Below are 26,188 nucleotides of genomic sequence, written 5' to 3'. Positions count from 1 at the left end.
TCTCGCTTTTGTAAGAAATGTCGAAAATTTCACTCATTCTAAAGTGGGTCAGCACACGTCGAATTCCACCCGCAAAGACGAAGACGCATCGCTTCTGCGGCAGTGCCGCCTGTTGCGGTTCTGCCGCTTTCCGCTGCACTTGTACGCACTGCGCCACCCACCGATATGTACGATCACACTTTCGCCTGCTGTTTTTCCTTGCCTCGAAAAACATTTTCTTACATCTCTACACACATACGCACACATACACACACGCGCTGCATTTGCCTCTCAGTGGCACGATGGTTGGATCTCCCTTTTGTTTCGATGTAGATATATTAGCTCATCAAACGATGATCGAACCGTGCAATTTTCCTCACATTCACAAACACACTCGTAAGAAACGATCACACATACGCACACACGATCAGGTGAAAACTGAAATTCCTGTGCCCGTCTGATGCGCTCGTTTTTTTGTCATTTGGCAGTGTTACGACACGGGATTTTTGCAATACGCGTCGTCCGCCTCTGGTACACGATCGTACGCTTTTTGCAGTGATCGTTTTGGAAACGGCGCAAAGCATCACATTCCACACGTCACCAGAGCGCACGCTGGTTGAAAGGTTTGGAATTGGAAAAATTTCCACCCGTATGCCACCGTATAATCTCCAACACCTTCGAGACACTGCTTAGTAGTATGTCCTAAGTATTGTGTCGTTGTGGCTTCTTTTCTTACTCAAACACACGCACACACACATAGAGACTGTTTTCGCCTCTTTTTTGTAGCCCGAGCAGAAATTGCACCCAATGCTCCGCGTTAGTTAGTTGTGCCGCGTACTACGGTAGGCGATCTTTGGCGACTGAACGCGCCCTACGCACGAACATCACGATCGTGCAGGATCCGCAGAACGTCGCGAAAATGCAGAGAGAGAGAGAGCGGGACATTATGGCCGAACCGAAATTGGCCGAGAGTGTTTTTTACGCGGTGGTCATAAGGTGGTTTTTCCGAATTTTCCATCACCTCCCGAACCCCTTCGTCTGCACGCCCACCATTCGTGCCACGCGCCTATCGTCTGTGGTTTGACTGTGCACAAGAAATGCACGCGCAAAGCTAAAATTAAAATTCTTACCGCTTGCAGACGCTTTTCCCGAACCCGGTCCCCGAGGGGTTGTGAGATGGGGAAAAACGAGGTAAAAAATGAGAAATCATGTCCATTTGCTTCTTCACCAAGCGTTGCTTACGCTCTCGCTCGTGCTTGGGTTTGGGAAATGTTCGTCCAACGCACATACACATCTTCTCTCCTGCCAGAACCAACGTCACAATGGGTCCCCGAAGCGACGGGTTTTCTCTTCATTCATTCAGATCATTAAAGTTTGCTTTGTTTACCGATAGTGGCAGACACGAGCGCCATACATTAGTGTGCTGTTTTACTTTATTTTTAAGGGAATCGATAAACCTGTCGCACTAAAGAGCGCCACCAAACACAGCTGATTTGGCCACGTCGCAAGCACATGAAGTTACCGACCGACGAGGGATGGAGGGCATGTCTATCAGGAAGCGTTCGATTCCGGTGGCCAATGAGGCCAAGAGCAAGATGTTTGAAGCACATAAATTACGTCGATACGGGACGACGGGAGATGTGAAGACCTTGATGCTTAGGATTATCTTCATGCAAGGGCACATTAAGGGACACGATACAAATAGCATGCAGCAGTTTAAGCAATGTTTTCGTTTTATTTTCTTACAAAAAAAAAAAACACGCCCTAGGAACATGATGGATTTTGTGTTGAATGCACGAGGTATCGTACGCTAATTAACTATTATCAGTTTTTTTAAAATACTTGTGCTCGATCTGTAGTGATCTCTCGTCCTCATACACTATTCTGGTCCACGATGTCGGTCATCGGGTTGAAATGGGGCCATGTTTTAATCTCCTCAAATAGTCGATCACCAGGACACTCGGTCGTACGCACCTGTCGATGTCCGAGCAGGGTGTAGTTCTGCGCTATCAGCCCATTCCGGACGCCGTACTCGATGAGAGTTTTTGCTGCCGCGAGCATATTTTTCGGTGGCAAATCCGCTGTAAGAATCGGAACGTTGAATACCTTTTTCCCCGACAAATGCTACGAATCGCACTTACCAACCCAATCGCCGATCAAGCAGATCCCAACGCTTCGATTGTTGTACCTTGGCGCGTGGGCACCGATCACATTGAATCCTCGCCCCTGGTAGATGCGGCCATCACCACCGACCGCAAAACTGTACCCAATGTCGTTCCACTGTCGTACTTCTTGGTGCATTTTCTGCATCTGTTGCATTGCGGCAATGCACTGAAGGCCGTTGTAGCACGCCGCCGGGATGTATGAGTGGTGTATGATGACGTACGGTATCGGACCGGCAAAATGTTCCACCAGTTTAGGTGGCAGGGCGTTCCAGAAGTCGCGTGTGACATAGGGTACAGGGTCTGCAAATAAATAAAAAAAAAACGAACAGAAACAATGTCATCGTTAATGGTTGGGAAGAGATTGCAATCGAAAGGGAAAATTTCCAGCTTCGTGAATGGCATTGGTCACGATCACGATTAAACTGTCTAGTGTCTACTAGTTGGAGGTAAACACATTTCCCTACCTCTATGGTAATCAGTGTTTGTTCAGATGTTTGTTTTTTTTTGCCCACGTAAATGGGCATTTTTAATGATAAGAAATTCATTCAATAATTGTACGTCATCGTTCGCCTATTGTAAACAGACAAAAATAGAGTCTGCTGAATTTATTACACTATCTTTCAGAGTCCAAAAGATTGATTAAAAAAAACGGAATGCAATCACTATGATGTAATGCATGGGATTGTAATCCGCGACGAAATCCAGCTCTTCAGTGCAGGGGATTTTTGAGCGAATGTAGCTGCGGACTGTCAGACCGACCGTCGGATGACCGATGGTTGATTGAAGTACTATTACGCACCGTACCTACCCACTTGGCAAACACTGTTCCAAACGTTTTTTGTGTGTACTTGTCGTTAATGGTTGTAGGGTTTTATGCATAAAGTAAAAAAAAAAAGAACTCACCACATGCTTTACTGTCCACGGTTACGTACAGTAGGGTAAACGCTGTGATGGCCACGAGATACGTATAAAAGTCTTTCACTAGTTCCATATTTTTGGCAGCAAGTTTCTTCACTATATGATCACTTTTGTTTAAGTATTTATTATTATTATTATTTTTTTACTTTATAGTAACACTTTACACTGTCAACATGTCCTCTCCAAACCGGTCATTTCCGTAACCAAATCGATGTTGATGCGTCGAACAAATAAATCACTGTCACGCGGAATAAATCACAACGTGCTAGAAGCAGTCACTTTGTTTCTATTCACCTCTTTTACCGATGAAAATTGTTATCATTTCATTAGCAAATATCTGAAGTGAGTTTACACTTGAACAAAAGAGTTTCTCAAACTAAGCGCCGCTCGATCGAATTTCTAGGTCGAGCGCGTTTTCTGTCCTTTGATAAGACGGAAGGGACGTATTTTAGCAACGACACTTATCGCCAATGGCTCTGGCGCAGGTTGAATTGATACTGTTGTGATCGAAAGCGGCCGGCAGGCGTTAAATACATCCGCGCGCGTGGTTAAGGTGTGTGTTGCCAATGAAGAGCCAACAGCAGCCAAACATTGCGTGAACCCATGAGCAAATGAGGCGCTTTTGAGCGAGCGCGAGAACAACCCGACACCAGTGAGAGAGAGAGCGAGCGCCAAGTGATCGAATGAAGATCCCCGTAAGGTTGATTGGGTGTGATTAGGGTCGGTGAGGGAGGGGTTGTGGGTGGCGGGACCGAACAGTTTCACTCGTACACGGACGCTTTCCCACAGTGGGCTTTATGTCGCGGGGATTCACCCTATGGTGGCGTGAAGTGATACGATCGCCGCCGTCGGTGATAGTCGAGTGCGTCGTGCAGAAGGATAACCTGCAGCGATAACCAATGAGGATCGGAAAATTCCTCCCGTGATTCATGGGGTGGCGATTATCGATGCTAGTGACTATTGGTGATTGTTGTTCACAGGATAAATGTATCCAATTAAATCGAGTTAAAGAAGCGCTGTCCTGAAATGAAGCTCAGTATTTGAGGGAAAAGGGAATGTTGTGAACGAAGTCCTAGTGTGCATTATTTGACAAATTATTAGTTGCTGATCGTTTGTCCATAGACGGGAATGTACCGATTTCAAACCATGCCCATTAGCGGTGGAACTGCTCACGCGACATACAACCAACCCCCGGGGTGAACTGCTGGACTCGACTGTCGGCTGTTTGTTTGCTCGTGAATATGTGAAGAATCACGAAAGCAAACAGAACGCAATTTAAACGATGCTGGTAAAGTACAATCAAAAATAAAAATAAATGAATCATGTTAAGCTATTCGAGCGTGGTGTGTGGCGTACGTATTGTTTTATTTCTTATCAAAAATGCATTCGTTTGCACATTTATCATCACCAGTGTCTACCGACGTCAACTGATGTCTTATCAAGGACGCGTTTTTGTAATATGTTGATTCAAATTGATGGAAATTTTTTTTTTTTTGTTGGAAACTGTACTTGATATTTATATAAATTGATTAAAATATAGAAAAATATAATAAATTAAAATGTTAAAATACAAAATATAGAAAATACGATATAAAAACAAACTAATAATCGTTTTATTGAAATTCTTCCACCAAAAAGGAGGGGTGTAGTAGCCATAGGACGCCTGTACTAGCACGCCAACGAAAGTGAAAACGATCGCCAAAGGTGTATGTGTGTGGGCTGTTGTAAAATCCCGTCGACAGAATGCGTAGTGCCAAGTTACAAGCAGCGTTGGTGAAACGTCGCGAAGCTGAACAAATCAAGTACCAAAAATCGGCCGCCGTCGAGCGATACTACGACCAGTGGGGGCGCATAACAAGTCGCTACGAATCATGGACCACCCCACAATACTACCGGGAAGCGGAACAGGCGCTCAGGAAGCGTGAGGACGAGAAGAAAAAGCAAGAAGCACTAGAATCCAAGCGAAACCGTCTAAAGGAGCTGTTGAAGAAGGAAAATGAGCAATTGCAAAAGGAGATGGAAAGTGAGTTAAAATAAGCAGTTCGGAGTAAAGTATTACCTTCTCGAATGTGTAACAACATTTCCTTTCCCCTTTCTAGATGTATCCCGACCGAAACCGAAAGCAGTTTCAACGGAAATCTTGGAAGGCATACGATCGCGATTACACAATGCCGAGGAAGCAAAAAAGCGCATCGATCTAGAGGCAAATCTGTACAGCAAATGGCGCCTTGGCTTTGATAAAGACGCAGTCATAATGGACTCCAAAACAAGCCACCAAGCGATGGCTAAGCTTAACTGGATCGATCGACAGGTAGAATTGCAGCTACAGGACGAAAAAGATCGCCGCGAGCAGCAGGAACGTGAGCTGAAGCTGTCCGAAGAGGTTCGTCGGAGGGAAGAAATTCTGCTGGAAAAGAATCGGATGCGGGAGCAAGAAATGAAGGAACTGCGCAGCATGCAGGAAGTACACATGGTCGAGCTAAAATCCCGCGAACAAGAAGCGAATGAGCTGAAGATGTACGAGGTGCGGTTGAAGACGAAAAAGGACGAGATGGCTACGGAGCTAGAGCAGCTGCGCGTGTACAACGATCTTCGACGCGATCGTGTAGTGGCAATGCATAACTTGAGGCGCATAAAGATGCTGCTGCGTGAACGGTCGGAAGCGGTGCGTAACGATTTGCAGCACGACATACAGTTGCTGAAACGGATAAGCCTCGACAATCCTACCGCTTCTGACAGTGCCGAAGGGATCGAGTATCTGCGCCGCAAGTTCCAGCTCCAGTACGACCTGGAGGTGGAGCAACAAACGACGATCGAGAACATGTACGAATCTGAGGCAAAGCACAACCTGGCGAAATGTGAAGAAAAATGGAACAGTGAAGCGATCATACGGGAGCAACAGTTGCGCTGCTTGCTCGAGGATCGGCTAATGGACTTTGAAACGAAGCTGGTCGAATGTACGCAACGACAGCGGGAACTGATCGAGGTGCGCGAGCAGCACATAAAAGCGATCGAAGGTGCCAACCAAAGGCTGAAGGAGTTGATGTCGGATAAATCACGCGATGAGTTCGTTACCTCGTCGAACAACAGTCAGTTGCGTGATTTGGTTCAGCGTAGAGATGGAGGAGGAGGTGCAAGCGAGAAACGGCCATCAACGCAGAGCTCACAGCGGAGCAGCACTTTCAGCAGCATTTTCCCATTTGACGATCACTGTGACGGATTGAAGTTGAAGGAAAATCGATCCTTCGCCGGAAGACGCAATGAAACGCCGCCGGACGGTTCTGAAGGGTTGAGTGCACCACGGTTTGGGAAGAAAAAAGTCGCCTGGTGCTAGTGAGGCAACAGTGAGCAGAAAAGAAGCAGATATCCGTCTGTATAGTGATTTAAGGACAGTTTCTAAATCGACCTTACGCGGAGCAGAAGTAGAATATAATATGTTTTTTTTAGAACTTTTATAGAATTAAGTTGTGTCGTGCTTTTGGAAATATATTTTTTATAATGAACCACACCCCAGTCTCGGACTCGTTTCGATCAATTATTTTACAAAAAGTTTTTGGTAAGAAAGAGAACCTTGTACATGATTCGGTTGTTTTTTATTTCTTTATTTTGTTTTTTAATTCTACATCCATCAGCCCCACAATATTTCCCCACAAAATCACGTAAATTTTAATGCGCAAAAAAGACTACCTGTGTATGCATTTGTGTTGAGTTGGAAAGTGATGGGATTGAGCGGTTTCTGGTAGTGTAAAGATGAGTTTCAATAGGATCGCTTGTCGCTATAGATGACAAGAAAATGAAAAAAAGCTTACTTTTACGCTCATCGTACGCAGCTACTCTTGCCTTCTTGTTGGCAACGTTCGGGATTCTGGCACCGCAAGGGTACTATTATGCTACGTCGGATGCACACACATAGGAGAGGAGTTTCTTATCGTTCAAATCTGCCTCCAGCTCTGGAGAGCCTTATTGCTCACTAAAGTCTAAAACTATGCGTCAATAGGAAGAGAAGAGTGTGTGAGCGCGTTACAACGACTTGGTCGTTTGAAAGCTAACTAAGCAAAAGATATGATAAAACAATATCAACTATGTTGCCGATGGAATGATGGGTAGTGTTTGTGTTGTTTTGAGTACTTTTCTAGCGCTTTGATAATGCTTTCGTTTGAAATGGCATAGTTTATTGTATCGAACAAAGTCCAAAATGGCGTTATAACTTTTCCTGTTAGAAAGCAAAAGATTTCGAGATCGATACAACGATGATACCAAGCAATCTATAAAATCGAGGCAAAAGAAGGCAATTTTTGTTTCGCTTTTCGTTTTGCACAAAAAGTACTAAAACACACATAATTTAGGTTTAAAGTTTGACATTTCTATTTTCTAGAATGACGCTCTCTATTTCTCTCTCTCTCTCTCGCTTTCTGTCTGTCTGGTAATCGGTCTTCCATGCAAAACACTACAGCCTTTTTGCGAGGACTCAACCAACCGTTCTAGAATTTACGTTCCCCCGAAACCATCGTTGCCTTAAAAAACTACTAGAGTTCGTTCTGAAGTATTTTCTTCAATTTGCTCATTGCGGCTCTGTGCTTTATGTTTCCCAATGTTCCTTACCAAACAGAGACAATCCCTAAAGCGTTCCCACCGAGCTTTCGTAAAATATCGCAGACAAAAAACCGGGAAAACGGTTAGCATTCCAGCAAAATTAGTACCCTTCGAAAAATTTAATCCCACGTAGTTTCTTCAAATGACAAATCATTTTGCAAACTGGAGCCCCACATCCCCGCGGGACGAACGGGGGACAATTTCGTGAGTGTGTATGTGTGAACCACGGACAAACAAAAAAGTGGAGACACATTCTACTACTTCTCTACCGCTCTATCTCTCTATCTCTCTCGCTGTTTCGATCCTGAATGTGACTGACGTGCAGTGATGAATGTTTGCGTTGTCCGCGTGTTGTCGCCCTCTCGAACCGTTTACATACAGGTTTAAATAATAATAATGATAATTATTATTTAGTGTGTTATATAAAAAAATAATAATTATTAATAGTAGGACTACAAGGTCAAAACAGATTGCACTTCGATAGCCAACTCGGTGCCTTCCGCGGTTCGACCTGCGGCTTGAGCTGATGGCCACCTTTCGGTGGATTGTTTGCTTCCTACAAAAAAACACAAAAACATGATTAATGAAAGGTTGTATATTTAAATTGAAGAATAAACGTACCATCCGCTTCTCCATTTTGCATTTAATGTCGCGGGCTAGTGTGAAAAATGCATCGTCCACGTTGATGCTCGCCTTTGCCGAAGTTTCCATAAATTTAATTCCATATTCAACTGCTAGCTGTTCACCTCGCACCCGGGTAACCTACGGAAAGTGTGCCAAGCGTTATTTTCCGATTAATATTGATCCTTCGAAGCGCTACGACGCCACGCCACGTTACGTACCTGTCTTTTTTCATTAAGCTCACACTTATTGCCGAGCAACATCTTTTCTACGTCGGCTGCGGCATTCTCCTCAATGTTTCGGATCCAGTTTTTGATGTTTTCGAACGATTTTTCCTGTGTGATGTCGTATACCAGCATGATGCCCATCGCTCCCCGGTAATAGGCTGTCGTGATTGTGCGGAATCGTTCCTGCCCCGCTGTGTCCCTGTGAGGGAGAAGAATTGGAAGGAAGCAAAACACCAACAGTTAGTGTAAGCAGTGCGCTAAACGGAAGCGTCTTGTAAAACTTACCATATTTGCAGCTTTATCTTTTTCCCGTCAAGATCGATAGTCCTAATTTTGAAATCGATACCTAGAAAAGAAAGCAAAAAAAGAAACACATAAACAAATATGTAAAATGCTTCAAGATGCAATCATTCCTTTTCTCATTCCGAGGAAGCATAAACAAAACAAGACTTGGTCGCTATGGAAATGCTTTCACGTGTTAACTCGATTAACTACGCTAGGAGCGAGGATGGAAGAGACTGGCAGCACTTTGTCCGGCACAAGCGGTTGCCAAACTTTTGATCGTATTTGCCACTCTTTGGGAAGCGATTTGTATGCATGGCGGAGGGTGAACTGGGAGATGCAGGAAACACGCTGCTTGTGTGGCGCAGTATGATCATACAAAGATATTTTTATCTTATTGTCATTCTATTTGCATTGCTTTCAATTCAGTCGCGCATATCCCTGAATGTGTGTCTGGTGCAAAATGGGAACATAGCTAAAGCTGCTGTTGCTACTAGCACGGCATCTACAATTTGCCATATTTTACGTTTCCGTGTATCTGAACGTACCACGGCCGCATACTCGCGTTATTCCAAACCAATCGACTATGACGGATGAGGGAATGGATTAAGACGAATGTTGGCCACGAGGAGGGCGCGAGTATTTTATTTGAGCTGTATAAATAACGCTCTCTACTAGGCGTAGTATATGGGTGACTGAACAAAACAAAAAAAGGTTTCATTGTTTTTTTAGGATATAGCGATGCGTCGTTGCTGCACCAGCGGATCCATGTTTCCTTTTTATCAATTATGCGTAACAATTGGCCACGTTTTGGTAGCCTTTCCTGTTTTGCAACCCAAAAACGAACCACAAAATATTCAACGCAAGCGACCAGAAGATACCGAAACCGATGCTTCTGGACGTATCACATCAAATCGATATTTGATAAGCTGTTAGGTATTAAGCTGGACAGAGCCGTTGTAAAGTTATCTAAAATGAGTCTCTCCCCAGTAGTTCTCGTTCTTGCGTGTTTGTGGTGCAAAAAGTTAAACAGCACGAAACCATGGAAAAAGGGAAAACAAAACAACAAAAAACTTCTTATCAGACATTTGCGTGGGTATATGATTTGGGGCAAAACCATGTATCATCGGAATTCTACTTATGAACGATCTATCAACCAACACACAAATGCATGCACGCACACACACACACACGCCACCGTGCGTGTACAGCTGACAAAAGAAACATATCTGAACCAAACATAGCCCGATATGCCGGAAAAGGCCTCGCCCTTCGTTGAGAAGATGATGACGGAGGGTAGTACTCCGAATAAGACAGACATTTGTGGAATCAGGCAAAAGTGCTTGTTTCACAGTGGATCGTGATCCAGATGTAGTCTGGAAGGAAGCTCCAGAAGCGAATGGGTGGGAAGGTGGGTGGAACAGAAAGGAAGCTTTACCACCTCGTCATAACGACAGGTGTCGTCGTAGTAGTCGTCGTCGTCGTCATGGTATTACTCATAGTAGGACCAGTTTCTTTATGTGTGTAGCAGCATTATTAAATCTCGCCTGCCGCCTATCGTGTTGCCCGTGCCGAACAACGGTGTATGTGTCGAAGGCGCATCGCACAAGGTCGCCATCACCATCGGGCCGTTTATTACTCACCGATTGTACTGATGAATGTGGTATTGAAGGCATCCTCCGAGAAGCGGAACAGTATGCAGGTTTTGCCAACGCCGGAATCGCCGATAAGTAAAAGTTTGAACAGATAGTCGTACGTTTTCGCCATCTCTGCTGCTTCGTTGGAGCTTTTTTTCTTGTCTTATTTTTTGGACACCGGTCGAACTGTGGCAGCTGGGTGCGCGCTGGGTCGTCGACACTTTTGCTTTGTGAGCTGACGAGCAAAAGAAACGAAAAAGAAACACCCCGTTCGGCGGACAGAAAAACTATACGGCGAGGGTTTCTTTTTTCACCCCTCTGTCGCTTTCAAGAATCCGCACAATTCACACCCGCGGCAGGGCACACGATTTTGTATCCAACACTTTCACACGTCGTCTAGAACCAATTCACATACAGTCGAGTCGAGGCGGCTCGTTTGGAGAGGTTTCCTCTTGCGGTCGGCTTTCAGAGGATTGGAAGGGGAAGGTAGCTAGAGGTACACTGATGGGTTCTGCTCCTTTGCTTCGATTCGCGTACGATGATGAAAACTTGCTAATCGTAGATGACCAACGCGGCAGGGACCGAGAAAACTAGCACAGCGGATGCTTCTCCGGTTCGGGGGGGTTATGGGTTTTGTTCCGGAGCTGGTCTTCCTTGCGAGAAAAAAGCGAAACTTTCCTTTTGCTCGTCACACTCGTGCGTGTTCTCTGTGCGTTTTCCCACTGCCCTAGCGTAACAACGTAAAACGAAAACGGGAAAATGAGAAATAGACTTCGACGTCGCTTTTTGTTTCAATCACGCACGTAGAAAACGTCAAATCTGGCACTGGCACGTCAACTTGCCGAAGGCCCAACTACACGACGTGAACAATCCGCACCCGGGAACATCAAAATAAAACCGAAAATAATAAAATATACGGTTGTTGGGGATAAGAATGCTGGTAGAAAATAAAAATTGATGGTCGGAAGAAGCCTCAAATTTTCACTGCAACTATGTTTGCTGATTGTTTTGACGAAATGCGAGATTTTCGGGGAAAAATGCTCAACTAGCTTTGACAGATAACAGGTGGAAATTGCTCAAAGTGTTCCAGGCTGTCGAGCTACCAGGTGCCCATCGTGTAGTGATGGGCGTACTAGGTGAAAATGATGAAAAATTGATTAAATAACACCAAATTACGGCATTTTTGAAGTAAAAAGACATCCACATGTTTTTTTCACTTGAAGAAACAGTCAAATGAAATTCAAATTTCGACCATTCTTTGCAAAAAAAAAACGATGTAAATCAAGAGCTTAAAATGGATCTCTTTTTCCTTCGATTTCCATGCGAACCGACCACCGTGCACAGGTTTTTGACGTTTCTGCGAATGGCCGTTCCAAGCAGAGAGCCAAGACCAATTGGAACATTTCCACTGCGGAAAACGAGGAATTTACTGGTGTGTCCCGTTGGAAAATTGTTTAGAACGGTGGTAGACGTACTCAACGATTAGTTGTGTGTCGCTTAAAACCAATAGCTTTTACCGATTGTGCTGAAAAAGGCGAGTGTTTTGTGTTGTGCCAGTTAACAAGATACAATTCATACTTCAACGGGAGCGTGTGTGTGTGTACGTGATCGTGTGTGTCCCATGTTTTATGTGCAATCAGCGTTTGCGATATCTCCTCAGTGCGACGTATTCACGGCTAAAAGGTGTAGTGTACATACAAAACACGGGCAAATTGCGTTGTACTACCACCACGTCTTGTGGTCGCGGTCGCTGACGGGGTTACATTTTCGCGAATTGAGTGATGGGGCTTTCCCGTGGCTGGTCGAAGAAAAGCTACACTGCATTGCCATAGTGTGTGCGCGGGCTGATAGTGTGTGGTCTCTTCTCCACCCAAGAGAGGAAAAAGGTGTCCGAAGCAAAGAAAGTGTGACGCAATGAAAAAATTGCTTCTGCTGCTGCTGCTGCTGCTGACTGCTGCATAAAAGCTCCGTTTTCTTTTCGACGCAGTAGGCCGGGAAACCATGTTACAACGGGGAAAGCGAAAAGTTTTTTGGCGGTGATAAACAAGTAAAAATTCTCTCCATCCACAATCCCACTCGTTGTTGTTTAGTGGAGTTTGTGTGTCGTGTGTGAGTGTGTGTTGTTTGTTCAAGGATCAAATTCGCGAGCGTATGTGTGTGTGTGTATGTGTGAGAGAGTGTGCCTGAAAAAGGTGAAGAAAAGTATTGCAGTCGTAAAGAGGGCTGTTATCTTCTAGACCCTTTTCAACGATCGATTCCGACCGGTGGAAGGGCCAACGTGAGCCATGAAAAGTGACATGAATGGGCTAGGTTCCGTAGCACTGGATAACTGTCCCTAACTGCAAAAGCAGTAGCAACAGAAGAAGAGGGGAACGAGGAGAGCAGAGGTGGGAAAAAAGGGGGCTCGATCTCGATCCACGCAATCACACAAAGCAATCATGGGAGCCAAGGATTCGAAGCCGTCCTGTATCAGCTACGAGGAGGCAGTCAAACGTGGTGAGTAATCTTGGAGTGTGGAGGAGGGGGTTTCACGGACCATCGTGTCTCGCCACTTACGTGTGGGTCAAATCGTGATGCACAACACACCTGCAGCATTCCTTCAGTTTCGCTGGCAGTGTGAAGACGGCTCAATGAATAATGACGCTATCGGGTAAGCGCGGGTGGTGGTGGATCGGGAGAAGTCGGATTCACTTGTCCAACGTCGTCAGCACCGCTGCGAGGGTTGCGAATGAAAGCTAATTAGCAAGCATCACGTCAGCGATAGAGTTGTAATATAATGTTCCCTTTTTGCTCTGTGTCCGGTCGTTAAGTGCCTGTTTGTTGCTGTTTGTGTGTGTATTTTACTATGGCGACACACTTTATTGCAGTTGTACACTTGCTGGTTCTAGAATGTAGGAACGGATCGGAGCAGTCTAGAACAGGCTTACTAGGGGGGGATTTTGATGTGGAGGGAGAGAGTAAAAGAGAGGGAGACACACAAGTAAAGAAAGGGCTGACAATTGGTTACTTGATGTAAAGAGCTGCTGGTTGGAATGTGTGTTTTTCTTATGCTGACTGCTGTTTACGATTTCGCAGCAGAACACTAATCGTGAGAAAGGAATTTATTGATTTCACGTTATGCTGCAGTTCCGTTCGGATTTGTTTATCTTTTTCCCCAACTGTGCTGTAACAACAAAAAAACTGTCTAGCAGTGGAAATTTTCGTATCGTCATCATGGAACGGTCCTTCCACGGCGCAGCTATAGGAAGCCAACCAGCTCGTTCTTGCAGCTTTCCGTAACGTAAGCGAATTTGGCGGCGGATTTTCTTTGTCCCCGATGTTCTGGTTTAAAGACAGCTGGAAAGATGTGCCAGAAGCCTGAAGTGAAGGTTTGTTTTAAATATTCAAATCAAACAAAACCCGACTGCCGCGCCACTCTACACGGGGAGGACACAGTCGCAAGACATACATTCCTGTCGCTGTCCGGTAGAAAAGATTAGATTAGACAAGACTGTTTGCCACAGTGCGAACGTCTTTTGCAATGTATATAGCAAAACTTTCCGTGTCCCGCGAGGCTTAAGTTATGTGTGACAATCTTTTTGTCTATTTTTTACACTCAAAATTTCCTTTTTTTACTGCACTAGAAAATTGGACTATTAGACGAGATTGTGTGTGCTTTTTTTAAAATCAACTCCTTTCTGGAGTAATAGAAGTGTAGAAGAAAGGACAATGATCGAAGAAGAGAATCAATCACTTCCTGCTATGCTCAATCCCGGCGGTGATGATGAAATGAATAACGATTAGCCAATGCTGTCGTCATTATTAGGTCGCGCTGTTTAGGGTGATTAGCTGATGGCCATCGACAAGCAATGCTCATCGTACGACACTGTTCTTTTTTGGACTGTCCCCAACAACAGCGCAGAACGAATAGTAGTGCTGGGTATGTGTGTGTGTGTGTGTGCTTGACGTGTACTTGGTGGTGTGATGTACTTTGCGTCGTTTTGCAGTGCAAGTTTTCCACGCTGATAGCGTTTTATCGCTGTTTGTTGTGTTTTGCTAATTTTCTGACTTTTCATACCGAGCAAATAATAATGAACAACGGTGATGGAATGTTTTTTTTCTAGGACTCGAAATTAATTAATGACTAAAATGAAATCTGCCTTAACAAGACACAGCATTAAGTATGTAATTTGGGAGAGAGCACAAACAATTAACTAAAGAAACCAACTCTTCATTGGGAATTTGTTGTTTTTATTGTAATCTGTCGTAGAGAAGATTGATTTGCCAAAAGTGATACACATTGATAAGCAAGTTTGAAAAGGTTGCATCTTGTATGCTCTTATTACGCCATTGAAGGTCGTTTTTTATAAATTACATTTGAATACTTTTTGCTCGTTCGCTCTAAAGTCTAAAACGAAGGCAGATGTTTGAAAGGTTCCTTATTTTTTTTGTTTCTCTTCTTCAGTTTCAAGACCCTGAAACGAGTTCAGTGTGCGTGCGTATATGAGAAGACAAAATTTGGCGTTGGTCGGGCATTGGTTGATGTTTGTTTGGTTAGCAGATTTTACCAGATGGTGACAATTTGACTTTAATCAAAAGGCAAATATTTGGCCCGTTTTGTGACTAAAACTGAGGAGATGTGATTGTGTGACTCTCTGTTGGCCGCTGAAGAACAGTAGTCGTCAAGTGAATGAACTTTTCCATGGCTTCCTTGGGTTGTCTGGATACCGTGAAAGGGAACAAATTTTCTAAATGATGCACATTTTTACAGAGTTAGTAGTTGCATGTTTTTGGAAACAAATGTTGTATTATTTACTGTCCGTATTATCCAAATGTTTTATTAATTAATGTAAAATTCATTCTTTGCAATTAGTCTGATAGTTTTTATTCGTGGGGTCGGACTAGTTGAGCCCATTTGTCTTATTTAAAATCCCAAATGTAAATATAAAAAATTATGTGAAAGAATTGAACAACATTTAGTAATATTTTCAACTAAAAAGATATTCTGTTTGGTGTTAGTATAAACAACAATTTGCCTTGTCTGCAGCACTTTTGTATTTAATCGCAACTGATTGTTGATTGGGAACTGAGGGCTTGCTGCTGATGAGCGCCCTAATGCCTCATCATGTGGTCATAAAAATTACATGAATAGATTGTGCTTTTGCTGCGAGTGTTTCTGTGGTGGGATAAATCCGTTCGCTTGATTTGCGTCTTCTCACATCTCGTCCAAAGGACTGGTTGACATTGAAACACGTGGAAGAAAGGGACGCTCTGGATGCTGAACGGCAACGGGGTAGTGGGTCGATGTAATAGAGTGGAACCAGTGAGCTAAGCCTGACCGTTTTCCTGCACTTGTAAACACCTTCGTGTGAGCGGAAATGCGTTCTCTGTGTCGTACAGCAAACTGAAGGGAGGAGTGAATAGCGGCACGGCGCGCAAACATGCAACTCCCGCCTAGTCTCCTGCACTCTAGGGATTCTTTCCACACAACAAACGAACCCTTGCTTTAACTCTTGATGCGTCATCGGATTGTTTTTTTTCTAAAGGGTGTAATTTTATACTCATCAAACGTGTATCGACACAAGAATAGGTATAAATGTTATCAGGGAATTTTTTTTCATGTGTAGCTGAAAGATACAATCCGTGTGTCTGTGTTACAGGATGTCACCTTTCGTAGCCGCTTCTCGATTATCGATTCGATTGCTTTCTTAAGGGTTAATCGTTTTATCTGGCCCCCATCAGGGAGCTATGTATATCGCAATAGTGGGGTGTTGTGCCGTTGGATTAAAAACCTCTCCTCTTGGTTAGTGGTCATGGTTTTTTTTGTTGCAGAAGGTGCTACCAAGCAGCGGCAGCTTGTTGTAGCTGTAACAACATCTAAATGGAGGCATGTTGCTCTAGATGGAAATGAGCTGGGTGTGTCTGTAGTGCGCCCCCTAATAAATGAGTGTAGATAAAGCGATCAGAATATAAGCATGCTCTGCATGTTTGCGCCCATGTCCAACCGGCCCTTTTATCTAGTAGCTTTTTCGTTTCCTAATGTATTGTAGATAATAAGACAATCATCATTAATCCTGCAAACAGTCACTAACGCATCGTTTTTTGTTTTGTTTCCCCTTTTTTTTAGTGACGGACTCGGAGCTACGAAGAATCAAGGATGCGTTTAAACGATCGGCCGGCACCAGCGGATCAGTGCTGAGCAAATGTGCCTTTATGCAGGATGTCCTCGGCGATGGCGTTCCCTCGGTGGTGGCCGATTGGCTGTACACCGCATGCGGCGGTACGGCCAAAGGTATCGCCTTCAAAGAGCTGCTCTGTGGCCTCGTGCTACTAACGAAAGGAACGCAGGATGAGAAAATAAAGTAAGTGTTGTTCGAGCGCGTGCAATCAATACCTCGTGGCGGCGGTCGGCACTTTCTTATCGCCCCAATACACTTCGATAGTTCACCCATTGTTTAGATACTAGTCCGGCCAGCTCCTCCCACCCTCGGTTAGAAGAACTGTTCTTCAATGTCGCAACCGATGTAACGCCTCCAACCGATCAATTCCATCATCCAAAGGTCCGACAGCGCGTGTGAGCCAAGTGTGTGTGTGTGTGTGTATGCACGAGTTTATTTATATTGTCTTGTTATCGGTAACTTTTGTTGATATCGCATCGGTATCATCATTGTTTAAGGGCAACAAAACGGCTCGTTATCGCGGGCTTGTCGGTAGTGTGTCTTATCGGCCGATAACGATACGCAACACGATCAATTCGATTGGACGCATTTGCAAAACGATGCAAAGCGATACCCCACATAGTCCATTTATCCACAAGGCTTAAGGGACGATGATAGACGGACTACTACTTGTCACAGTTACTTGCGGATTTCCGTTTTTATCTATCTTGCTCGTCAATAATGATGCACAACAGTTGGCTTTTGTGGGTGTGTATGTAGTTTCTTTTACCTCCATTTGTCTCGTATATCTATTATGCTTTACCCTGTGCGGTTAAGGGTGGATTGTTGGACGGGGTTTTTAGAACTGTTACGGCCATGATGCCGGAAACGCTAATTGAACACCATTTGGGGAAAATGGCGAAAATTTGCTAAACGAAGAAGGCATGTTTCAAGGGTAGGCAATTATTCAATTAGAATGCAAGGCCACACCTGCCAGAAGTATATGGCGGTGGCAGGTTTACGGTAGCTTTCTAAGTCAGGGTCGTTACCCTCTCGTCAATGGCCGATGGTGATGGTGCATAGCCGTGGCATCCGTTTAACGTTTGAAAATTTGTGAACTAAAAGTGATCATTTGGGGTCAATTGTTGGGACTTCTTTACGCCAAAAGTCATCTTACAATAAGGGTCAAGAATAATGCTGCAAATCAGTGCTTAAAGTTAAAATTCTTTAATGTTTACTTATTTCAGATTTCTATGGACGCTGTACTGCAACGAGTCGGGCACGCATATACTAAAGCAGGAGTTCCACAAAGCCATACAAATAGAAACGACCTACCAAAGCAATGCCACCAATAGCACCAACAACACCGCCACCAATTGTAGCAATAATAACAACAATAACAATCAATCGGTAGTGAATAGGAATAATCAACAACATCACCAGCAGCAGCAGTTCCAGTTGAGCCGGTTTCAGGTGTCACTGTTCGGGCAGAATGATCGTGTCACGTTTGAGCAGTTCAAATCGTGGATACAGATGCACCGTGGTGCGACAGATTTATCCAAATGGTTACTGCAGGATGCGTGCGTAAACCTCAGTTCCGAGCTGGAAACTCCAACCTTTTACCAGAGTTTGGCCGGCGTCACTCACCTGGAAGAGCAGGACATAGGTGATCTGGAGAAAGTGTTCTGGCTGCTGAAGGGTGCTGCTGTTACGGGACAGCTAGATTTGGAATCACTTGGGCCGCTGGTCAGTCCACCCGTTCCAAAGGCCGCGCTCGGTGGTGTGTTTGTAGCGTTCGACGAGAACCACGATGGACACATTGATTTCAAGGAGCTGTGCTGTGGTGTGAGCGCCGCCTGCCGAGGCCCGAGCGTGGAACGGAGCAAGTTTTGCTTCAAAGTATTTGACATTGATCGGGATGGAGTGCTGAGCTTTGTGGAGATTAGGCAGATGATCGACATACTGTTGTCGGTGGCTCGCGAAGCAAATGCGAGTGTGTATCGAAATCTGAACCACGAAAGAGTGCTCGCGGAGCTGTATCGACGAGCAACGCAGGGAAGCGAGGGGAAAGAGAATGCCAGCGAAGCCAACAGGACCTCTCTGCTGGATGGTGCCAGCGCGTCGAATATTCCGGAGTTTAAGTTTACGCAGGAAGATTTCCTGATCTGGAGCATTGAGAGTAGTTCTAATTTAGTCCAACCGTTCCTCGATCTTCTATTCGAAGTTTGTCACATTGTGCTAGGGCTGCGTCCTCAGTGCCGTCATCTGGAGGGTGATATAGTTCGTGGTTGGTTATCGCGAGAAGTTCGTCGGGGATATAAAGTCGGGCAGTTTTGGTATTTAATATCGTCGGACTGGTGGCAGCACTGGTCCCAGTACACGCAACTGTCATCGCCCAGCTCTTCCTGCGTGCATTGCAAAACCACGGGAACAAGCTATGCGAGTAATCGCGTCAGTGCCAGTGCTGCTGTAGGAGGAATGATGCCCAACGGAGGTAATGGCACAAGCACCGGAACGGTAGACGAGGCAATGATCTGTGATGAAAGTTTTACGTCCAACTCGACCGAGAGTATGGGCGATTTACTCGGTACGGGGGATTCATCTAGTCTGGGTTCGGGAAGTAGCGGAATATCGTATGGTCGGCACACAGGCAGTGCGCCTGGCCCGATCGACAACAGTTGTCTTATAGCGCCGAACATTTACAAGCAAATACCGACACTTACCGGTGAAGGTGGTCGATTGAAGCGAGATCTTACCTTGGTGCAGCATCGAGACTTTGAGCTAGTGCCCGATTCGCTATGGAAAGCGTTAGCGCAATGGTACGGTGGTCCTTTGCCCTTGCCAAGGCAGGTCATACAACCGCACAGTATTGGCGATGTTGAATTGGAGCTGTATCCGTTGAATTTGAGAATACTGCGCCACCAAAGCCAACCGGTGCAGCATCAGCAGCAGCATGGACAGATGGCTGGAAGCAGTGCGTGGGCTAGCATGTCCGGAGGATACGGCGCACTAACGACCGGAAGCTACCCAACGTCGGTGTCTTCGGTGCCAGCTGCTTTGCATCCGCCGAAGAAATATCTCGCTTACACGGCTGCGTTCAGCCGTTTGGCAACTATCAAACAGGTAGCCGAGTTCCTATGCCAAAGATTGAAGTTAAAACCGGAGGACATTCGGCTCTGGCATCTCGTACCAACGCCGACGGGAATCAGTGAGTTTCCCTACCTGCTAGAGGAGGATCAACTGACGCTGCATGAGCTGTCGATTGGAGATAGCGATCAGATATTGCTTGAGATTCGTAACAAGGATCTCACCTGGCCGGAGGAGCTTGGCTCATTAGCACTTTCGCAGAGTGCCGGGAATACCAGTATGGAGCGACGAGGGACAATTGCTTCGATCTCATCGCAACATCCTCCGGGTGCAACGGGACTGCACAATCTAGGCAATACGTGCTTCATGAATGCAGCTCTCCAGGTTCTCTTCAACACGCAGCCACTCACGCAGTACTTCATTCAGAAGAAACATCTGTACGAGTTGAACACAACGAATAAGATGGGCACGAAAGGTCAACTGGTACTTCGGTATGCGGAATTGTTGCGCGATGTTTGGACAGCTTCGACACGTTCTATCGCTCCACTGAAGTTGCGCTTCTGTGTAACGAAACACGCGCCACAGTTCTCTGGCGGCGGGCAGCATGATTCACAGGAACTGCTCGATTGGTTGCTAGATTCACTGCACGAGGATTTGAACCGGGTAATGGAGAAGCCGTACACGGAGTTGAAAGATTCCGATGGACGTTCGGATGTGATCGTAGCGACGGAAGCATGGAGTCAACATCACGCTCGCAACCAAAGCATCATCGTGGACTTATTTTACGGACAGTTAAAGTCGAAAGTAACGTGTCAGGGTTGCGGTCGAGATTCGGTACGATTTGATCCGTTTAGTTTGCTAAGTTTGCCGCTGCCTGTGGAGAACTACACGTACTGCGAAGTACTCGGTAAGTAGAACGATTGCGTTCACGATTTATTGAATTGATGGGAAGCTTTATGGTGACTGACATTATTTGTTTTACGAATTGCAGTGATGCTACTGGATGGGTCCGTGCCGGTGAAGTACGGTCTGCGGTTGAACTCGGAAATGAAATACTGGGATCTCAAGAAACATTTGAGCGATCTGTGTAGTCTCGAACCGGATCAAATGCTAATCTGTGAACTGTCCAACTCGCAAATTCGTCTCATACTGCCTAACGAGCTTCGCATTAAGCCAAGCACCGCATGTGAGTTGTACGCGTACGAATTGCCAAAGGTCGACAGCGTGCTCCGGTCTCGCGCAGGCTCCGAGTTGGGTATTAACATCGAAAAAGGACTCAAGGATATTCAACGGAATCAAGGTACGTGGAAGGAAGGGATGCCATTCGTCAAGATCATCTTATGTTGTCACTGTTATGTTGTTATGGGTTTCGTTGTTTGCGAAGTTTTAGTTTTGTTGGAGGATGTCAAGAAAGTTAGAACATCCTTTCGAAGTTTGCCTTGTAGTTGTATAATTTAAGGTTGCGCATATCACAACATTAATTATAACTGTGTTGTTTTTCTTTTTCGTTTTTGTTCCTCATCCATGTGCTTTTTTCATGAACCATTTTCTGACCCATTTTTCCTGTTTTTTCATGCTCATCTTCTACAAATCCGATAACTGTTACTCTATCATACTGGCATGCGATCAAACTTACACACACATTACTGGTTTGCCTCTTCATATCTGTGTGTGTATGTGTGTATGTGTTTGTGCATTTCTCACTTTTCATCTCAACCTGAATCGCATCCGATCCAACTATCTGTCTGTCACCATATTGTGTCCGTGGTTCTCATCAATTTCGTGCCTCATACTCACCACACCGAAACCTTCCTTCACGCCAAAATTCGTTCCGAAAATCTACCGTACCGTACTGCAATCCAGCTCTTCTACTACCATCATTAGACCCGCACCAGCTAACGACAAGCTCGATCAACACCACGATCTCGTCGACATCGTCATCCTCCTCCTCGACGGCCACAACAGACGACACGACGGCCATTACTGGACGCAAACCGGCATCCACCAGTTTCGGTGGATCGAAACCATTAACGAACGGAGTGCACTACAATGGTAGTGGTGCTGGCGGCAACGGAGGAGGAGGAGGTGTCGATGGTGGCAATGGAGCGACGATGGCTAACCGCAGGACCTCGGCCACGTCGAAGGTAAGCCGGTGCTTTGGCAACACACTCTGCATGCCCCCGAATATGTTGTGCTTCAAGGTATGGTTGTGTATATAAGTTATTTTTCTTTTACTCAATAATTTTGTTGTGTATTACTCTGTGTGTACCGTACATTTATTTAGCTAGCGAAGTGCAGTTTCAATTGAAGAAATGATGTTTCATTTGAGTTGCAGTAGGTTGTAAACTCAAATGAAAATATAAATATTGTTCAGGTGAATTTATCAAGTCCAAATAATCTGTTTTATTTTGCTAAATGGTTGTTAATCTTTGTATATATGAGATTAGTTTGAATTAAATATTACAAATTTAAAATTTTCTTAATGCAAGACAAGCACACTAACAGTTTTCAAAATGCTTATTTAAATTGCAAGTATTTTAGTTTGTTGGTCCATTAAAAAACAGTAGCAAGTAGCTAGGTTGGACGTGTAAATATTAATTTTACATATTTTTTTCGAGTTAAACCAACTTGTGTTCTCAATTTGTAGAAGAATACGTAGTTCAAGAAAAATCAGAGAAATATTCTCGAAAATAGCCCAAGTACAACGACAATGTGGTTTGATATGGAATTGCGCATTGTTTTAGGCGTCCTAAATCCTGTTTGCTGACTTACCAGGTATATAACCTTGTATATTTTTGGTCCATCAGTCGTTTTGTAGCCTATATAATATACCTTTTTTTAAATATTTTTATTTAAAATTTTGGTTTTTGGATAGAAGTAGGATTTTTTTGTAAAATAGTTTATTAGTAATTCAATAACACAATTGGTAGACTCTATTAATCCCTATAGTAATATACAGTTGGTATTCAAACCATCCTCACGCGTCATATGAAACATTTCAGGGGGCATTTATTCATTTCTATTTTATAATTATTTTAATGCAAACCAAAACCAATGCTAGTTTTCACCTGTAAAAATAAATGTGTGCGATTATTAGTTGGCAATTAGTAGTTATAGCTAGAGGCTAGACATCAACCCAGTAGGTGGCATCGCTGCTAGCGAAGGAGTGTTGTGCGTCTTTCCTAAGACGCGTTGAGCCCTTTGTGTGATGTGTTGATTACTTACTCCCTTACAGCACATTCCGGAAATCAGCACCAGTCCCGACAGCACGTTCGTGTATGGTGCAGGACAGTACAGCGAGCTTACCGGCTACGGTAGCAGTAATGGGTACGGCAATACGAACACTGTTATCAGCAATCAGCAGCATCATTCCCAGCCATCGAAAGATCCGAACCGATCGAAAACGATATCGACGACAAATTTGTTAAACAACACCGATAACAATGGTTGGAGCAGTAATGCTGGTGGTAATGGTGGCGTCGGGTGCGACTTGTCCAACACGCACCATCTGCATCATCCGTACGAGTGTACCGATTGCGATAATATCTACATGAGCGAGGACCTGCCATCGTACGGTGATCAACAGCAGCATGGAGATGCGATAAGTCTAAGTGCAATTAGTAAGCGACCGCTAGGGCACGGGTATGCGGGTGGCCAACGGAAAACGAACTATCTGATTGCGGTTCATCGGAAGCTTAGCCGACAGGATACGTATTTCCTTTCGCATCACAAATCGAAACCGGGCCTGTTTGGTGTGCCACTGCTGATTCCTTGCTATGATGGAGTCACCAACAAAGAGTTGTACTGTTCCGTGTGGTTGCAGGTGGCCCGTTTGCTCAGTCCACTGCCACCGACACCACCCGACCAATCGAACCACGCTACCGACTGGTGAGTCATCATCGATTAGCTTGTATTTCACGCGACCGACCTGCGACCAGCTGCGGGTGATTAAGCGCGCCCGGTAGTTGAATGGGCGATAAATAATAATGATCTATTTGTCTTATCATTCTGCTTTCTTCTATCCCTTGTTGTTGCTGTTGCTCGGTAATGAACAGTGATGATAGTCTAGGGTACGATTTTCCGTTCACGTTGCGAGCGGTCGGAAGCGGTGGCCGTATGTGTGCCCTCTGTCCGTGGTCACGTTTTTGTCGTGGTTGTGAGATCCCGTGCAATGATGAGCCTTTACTGCAGGGGTTGATTTGTTCCGCACCCGGATCAACAAGTAAGCAGAATTTTTCTGGCTGATCAACGCACGTGTGCGAAGGTTTAACGAGCCACATTAACCCTTTTCGGTTGCAGGTAATAGTTCCACACCAAATTTATCTTCGCGCGAACAAACGCCTACCCTGCGAAGGAAGGGTTATGCGGCAAGTTCGTCCGGTAGTTCGTCGTTAGATGGGACAACTAATCACCAACAGCAACCGTCATCCATGGGCGCTGTGCCGACGACGTCTTCGTCACCGGTAGCATCGTTGCAAAGCTCCATCAATGCACGATCGATCCAGATTGCCATAGATTGGGATCCAACAGCGCTCCACTTGCGTTACCAAAGCACGCGCGAACGGGTATGGTTGCATGATATATGGGATTTGTTGTAAATGAAACCATCAATATCCTGTCGAAATTTTCTCTTTTAGCTATGGACCGTACACGAGTCGGTGTCCATCTGCCGCAAACAGCAAACCGAACCGGTTGATCTGGATCACTGTCTGCGGGCATTTACCTCAGAAGAGAAGCTAGAACAATGGTACCATTGTTCCCACTGTAAACAGAAAAAGCCGGCCACTAAAAAGCTGCAGATCTGGAAATTACCTCCCATTTTGGTAGCGTACCGTGTGCATGAACGTTTGTCCATTGGGATATAAATTTTAATCGGTTTTCTGTTCCAGATTGTGCATCTGAAGCGCTTCAATTACGTCAGCGGTAAATGGGTAAAGTCGCAAAAGGTGGTCAACTTCCCGTACGAAGACTTTGATCCAACGCCTTACCTTGCTTCCGTGCCACAAGAAACGATTCTACGCCACCGGGATTTGCTTGAGGGTCTTACGGCCGGTCCGCGTGGTGACGGACGCAATCGGGACTGTCACGAAGAGTTCGTAGAGTTCGATCGGGAAATGTCCATGATCGATGAAGCGAGCGATGAGATTTCACTGTCTTCGCTGCGGATAAACGGAATGAAGGATAGCGAAGGCGGAGATAGCGACGGACGACAGGACGAGACTGATGGTAATGCACGGAACAGTATTGTGACACCGGCCATCGTTGGTTCGAACCATGTGGCAATCGCTCGTCAGGTACAGGACGGTGATGGAATCATCTTAGGCGGTAATGAACACAGTCCCGCAGCATCAATATCAGCTTCGTCTGTTCGCATAAAATCGGCCTGTTCGGTACGGAGCAGTGATTCGACCCGTCGACAACGGTTAGTGTCCACCAGTCTTACGAAGACTCCCATAATCGATGGAGAACTGACAGATTTCCACAAACATCATCTGAAGCCCGATTGTGATGCGTTCGAGTTGAAGTACCAGCTTTATGCCGCTGTGGTAAGTACATGGGGAGGGGGTTTTCAGTTTCATCAATTTGTTCAATGATGTTATTTTCGCGAAATTATCTGATACTGATGGTACTGATTGCTTTTCCGTAGTGTCATTCCGGCATGTTAAATGGTGGCCATTACATTTCCTATGCGGCCAACCCGAACGGATCATGGTACTGCTACAATGATAGTTCGTGTCGGGAAATACCTACCCGGCCCAAAATCGATCCCAGCACGGCCTATTTGCTGTTTTACGAGCGGCGCGATCTTGACTACGGACCGTATCTACCGAAGGTGGATGGGAAGCAGTTGCCGAGCGAAGGCCTTCTCGACATCGATGACAGTGATAATGATTTGAAAAAGATGTGTTCGCTCATGTAAGACGAGTTTTATGGGGCAAGGTTGATGAGTTGAAGTTTGTAGGGTAGCTAATCCAAAAAAAAAAAAACGTTTTAATTCAATGTACGGCGCGCCATTCTTTCATAAATACACAAGTTTTCGGAGCAGTGTAGTTTAGCTTAAATTTGATAAAATCAAACCTATAATCAAAGAGTTTCACGTCTTATATGCAATCGAGCGAGCGATAGGAGATTGTTTTTGCAATCGAACTCATGCCTCTAACGAAGGAAAGGTATATGTGTATATGTGTAGTGCAGAGCATCGCATCGTGCGTCGTATATTTTAGTTTTTACATGCTTGCTTTTGCATCAATATTGCTAAGCTTTACATTTTTTCTACGAAAAATATAGCGCAAGGCAGGGCTGCTTTAAGTTGGCCGACGGCTTCGAAATGCGTGTGTTATGAGGAACATTGAACGGCGCTGTGATGTACTATTCGCTGGAAGGGATAATTTGAAGGACATTCGAAAAGAGAGAGCGAGATAGTGAGAGTGAGGACATTCCACAAATATCGATTGCAAAGCCATCGGGTAGAAGAATATGAGGATTTGTTGTTGCTTTGCGCTGCGTTTACTACTTTAACGACGCTTTTGTAAGTTTTGGTG

General features: G+C 44.9%; 5 protein-coding genes and 1 long non-coding RNA gene across 8 annotated transcripts in view; 3 read left to right on the top strand and 3 right to left on the bottom strand.

Annotated features, from left to right (window-relative positions):
- The window catches only part of LOC126559895 (uncharacterized), a 258,820-nt gene that overhangs the window by 7,652 nt on the left and 224,980 nt on the right, over positions 1-26,188 (bottom strand). The gene's annotated exons all lie outside the window — the stretch shown is intronic.
- The window catches only part of LOC126557011 (uncharacterized), an 83,541-nt gene that overhangs the window by 45,984 nt on the left and 11,369 nt on the right, over positions 1-26,188 (top strand). The gene's annotated exons all lie outside the window — the stretch shown is intronic.
- LOC126559085 (peptidoglycan-recognition protein LB) overlaps positions 1,846-26,188 on the bottom strand; it is a 64,274-nt gene continuing 39,931 nt past the window's right edge. Inside the window, exons 2-4 of the mRNA XM_050215193.1 lie at positions 3,048-3,153; positions 2,121-2,444; positions 1,846-2,060 (exon numbers count right to left, since the gene is read on the bottom strand). Of these exons, the coding sequence (XP_050071150.1) occupies positions 1,852-2,060; positions 2,121-2,444; positions 3,048-3,135 (621 nt within the window). The 5' untranslated portion in view covers positions 3,136-3,153 and the 3' untranslated portion in view covers positions 1,846-1,851. The remainder of the gene's footprint in view (positions 2,061-2,120; positions 2,445-3,047; positions 3,154-26,188) is intronic.
- LOC126557809 (trichohyalin) lies at positions 4,795-6,396 on the top strand. The gene is made up of 2 exons (XM_050213705.1): positions 4,795-5,085; positions 5,162-6,396. Exons 1-2 carry the CDS (start codon positions 4,806-4,808, stop codon positions 6,394-6,396), a joined length of 1,515 nt encoding a protein of 504 aa, XP_050069662.1. The 5' UTR covers positions 4,795-4,805.
- Positions 8,059-26,188, bottom strand: part of LOC126559073 (ras-related protein Rab-8A) — a 176,513-nt gene continuing 158,383 nt past the window's right edge. For both annotated transcript variants that reach the window (XM_050215178.1, XM_050215177.1), the window contains exons 2-6: positions 10,429-10,577; positions 8,789-8,849; positions 8,498-8,702; positions 8,277-8,417; positions 8,059-8,211 (exon numbers count right to left, since the gene is read on the bottom strand). In XM_050215178.1, the coding sequence (XP_050071135.1) occupies positions 8,116-8,211; positions 8,277-8,417; positions 8,498-8,702; positions 8,789-8,849; positions 10,429-10,552 (627 nt within the window). In that variant the 5' untranslated portion in view covers positions 10,553-10,577 and the 3' untranslated portion in view covers positions 8,059-8,115. The remainder of the gene's footprint in view (positions 8,212-8,276; positions 8,418-8,497; positions 8,703-8,788; positions 8,850-10,428; positions 10,578-26,188) is intronic.
- Positions 12,847-25,566, top strand: LOC126556622 (ubiquitin carboxyl-terminal hydrolase 32). Of its 2 annotated transcripts, none has more exons than XM_050211993.1 (11): positions 12,847-12,918; positions 16,529-16,763; positions 17,807-20,553; positions 20,638-20,946; positions 21,531-21,847; positions 22,882-23,534; positions 23,702-23,868; positions 23,946-24,211; positions 24,284-24,469; positions 24,536-25,192; positions 25,294-25,566. In XM_050211993.1, exons 1-11 carry the CDS (start codon positions 12,861-12,863, stop codon positions 25,564-25,566), a joined length of 5,868 nt encoding a protein of 1,955 aa, XP_050067950.1. In that variant the 5' UTR covers positions 12,847-12,860. The 2 variants fall into 2 exon arrangements, with proteins under 2 accessions (XP_050067950.1, XP_050067949.1); XM_050211992.1 differs by having other exon boundaries at positions 21,510-21,847.

The sequence above is a fragment of the Anopheles maculipalpis genome, chromosome 2RL (genome assembly GCF_943734695.1).
Source record: "Anopheles maculipalpis chromosome 2RL, idAnoMacuDA_375_x, whole genome shotgun sequence".
Taxonomy (NCBI): Eukaryota; Metazoa; Arthropoda; class Insecta; order Diptera; family Culicidae; genus Anopheles; species Anopheles maculipalpis.
This window is presented reverse-complemented; position numbering and strand designations above follow the sequence as displayed.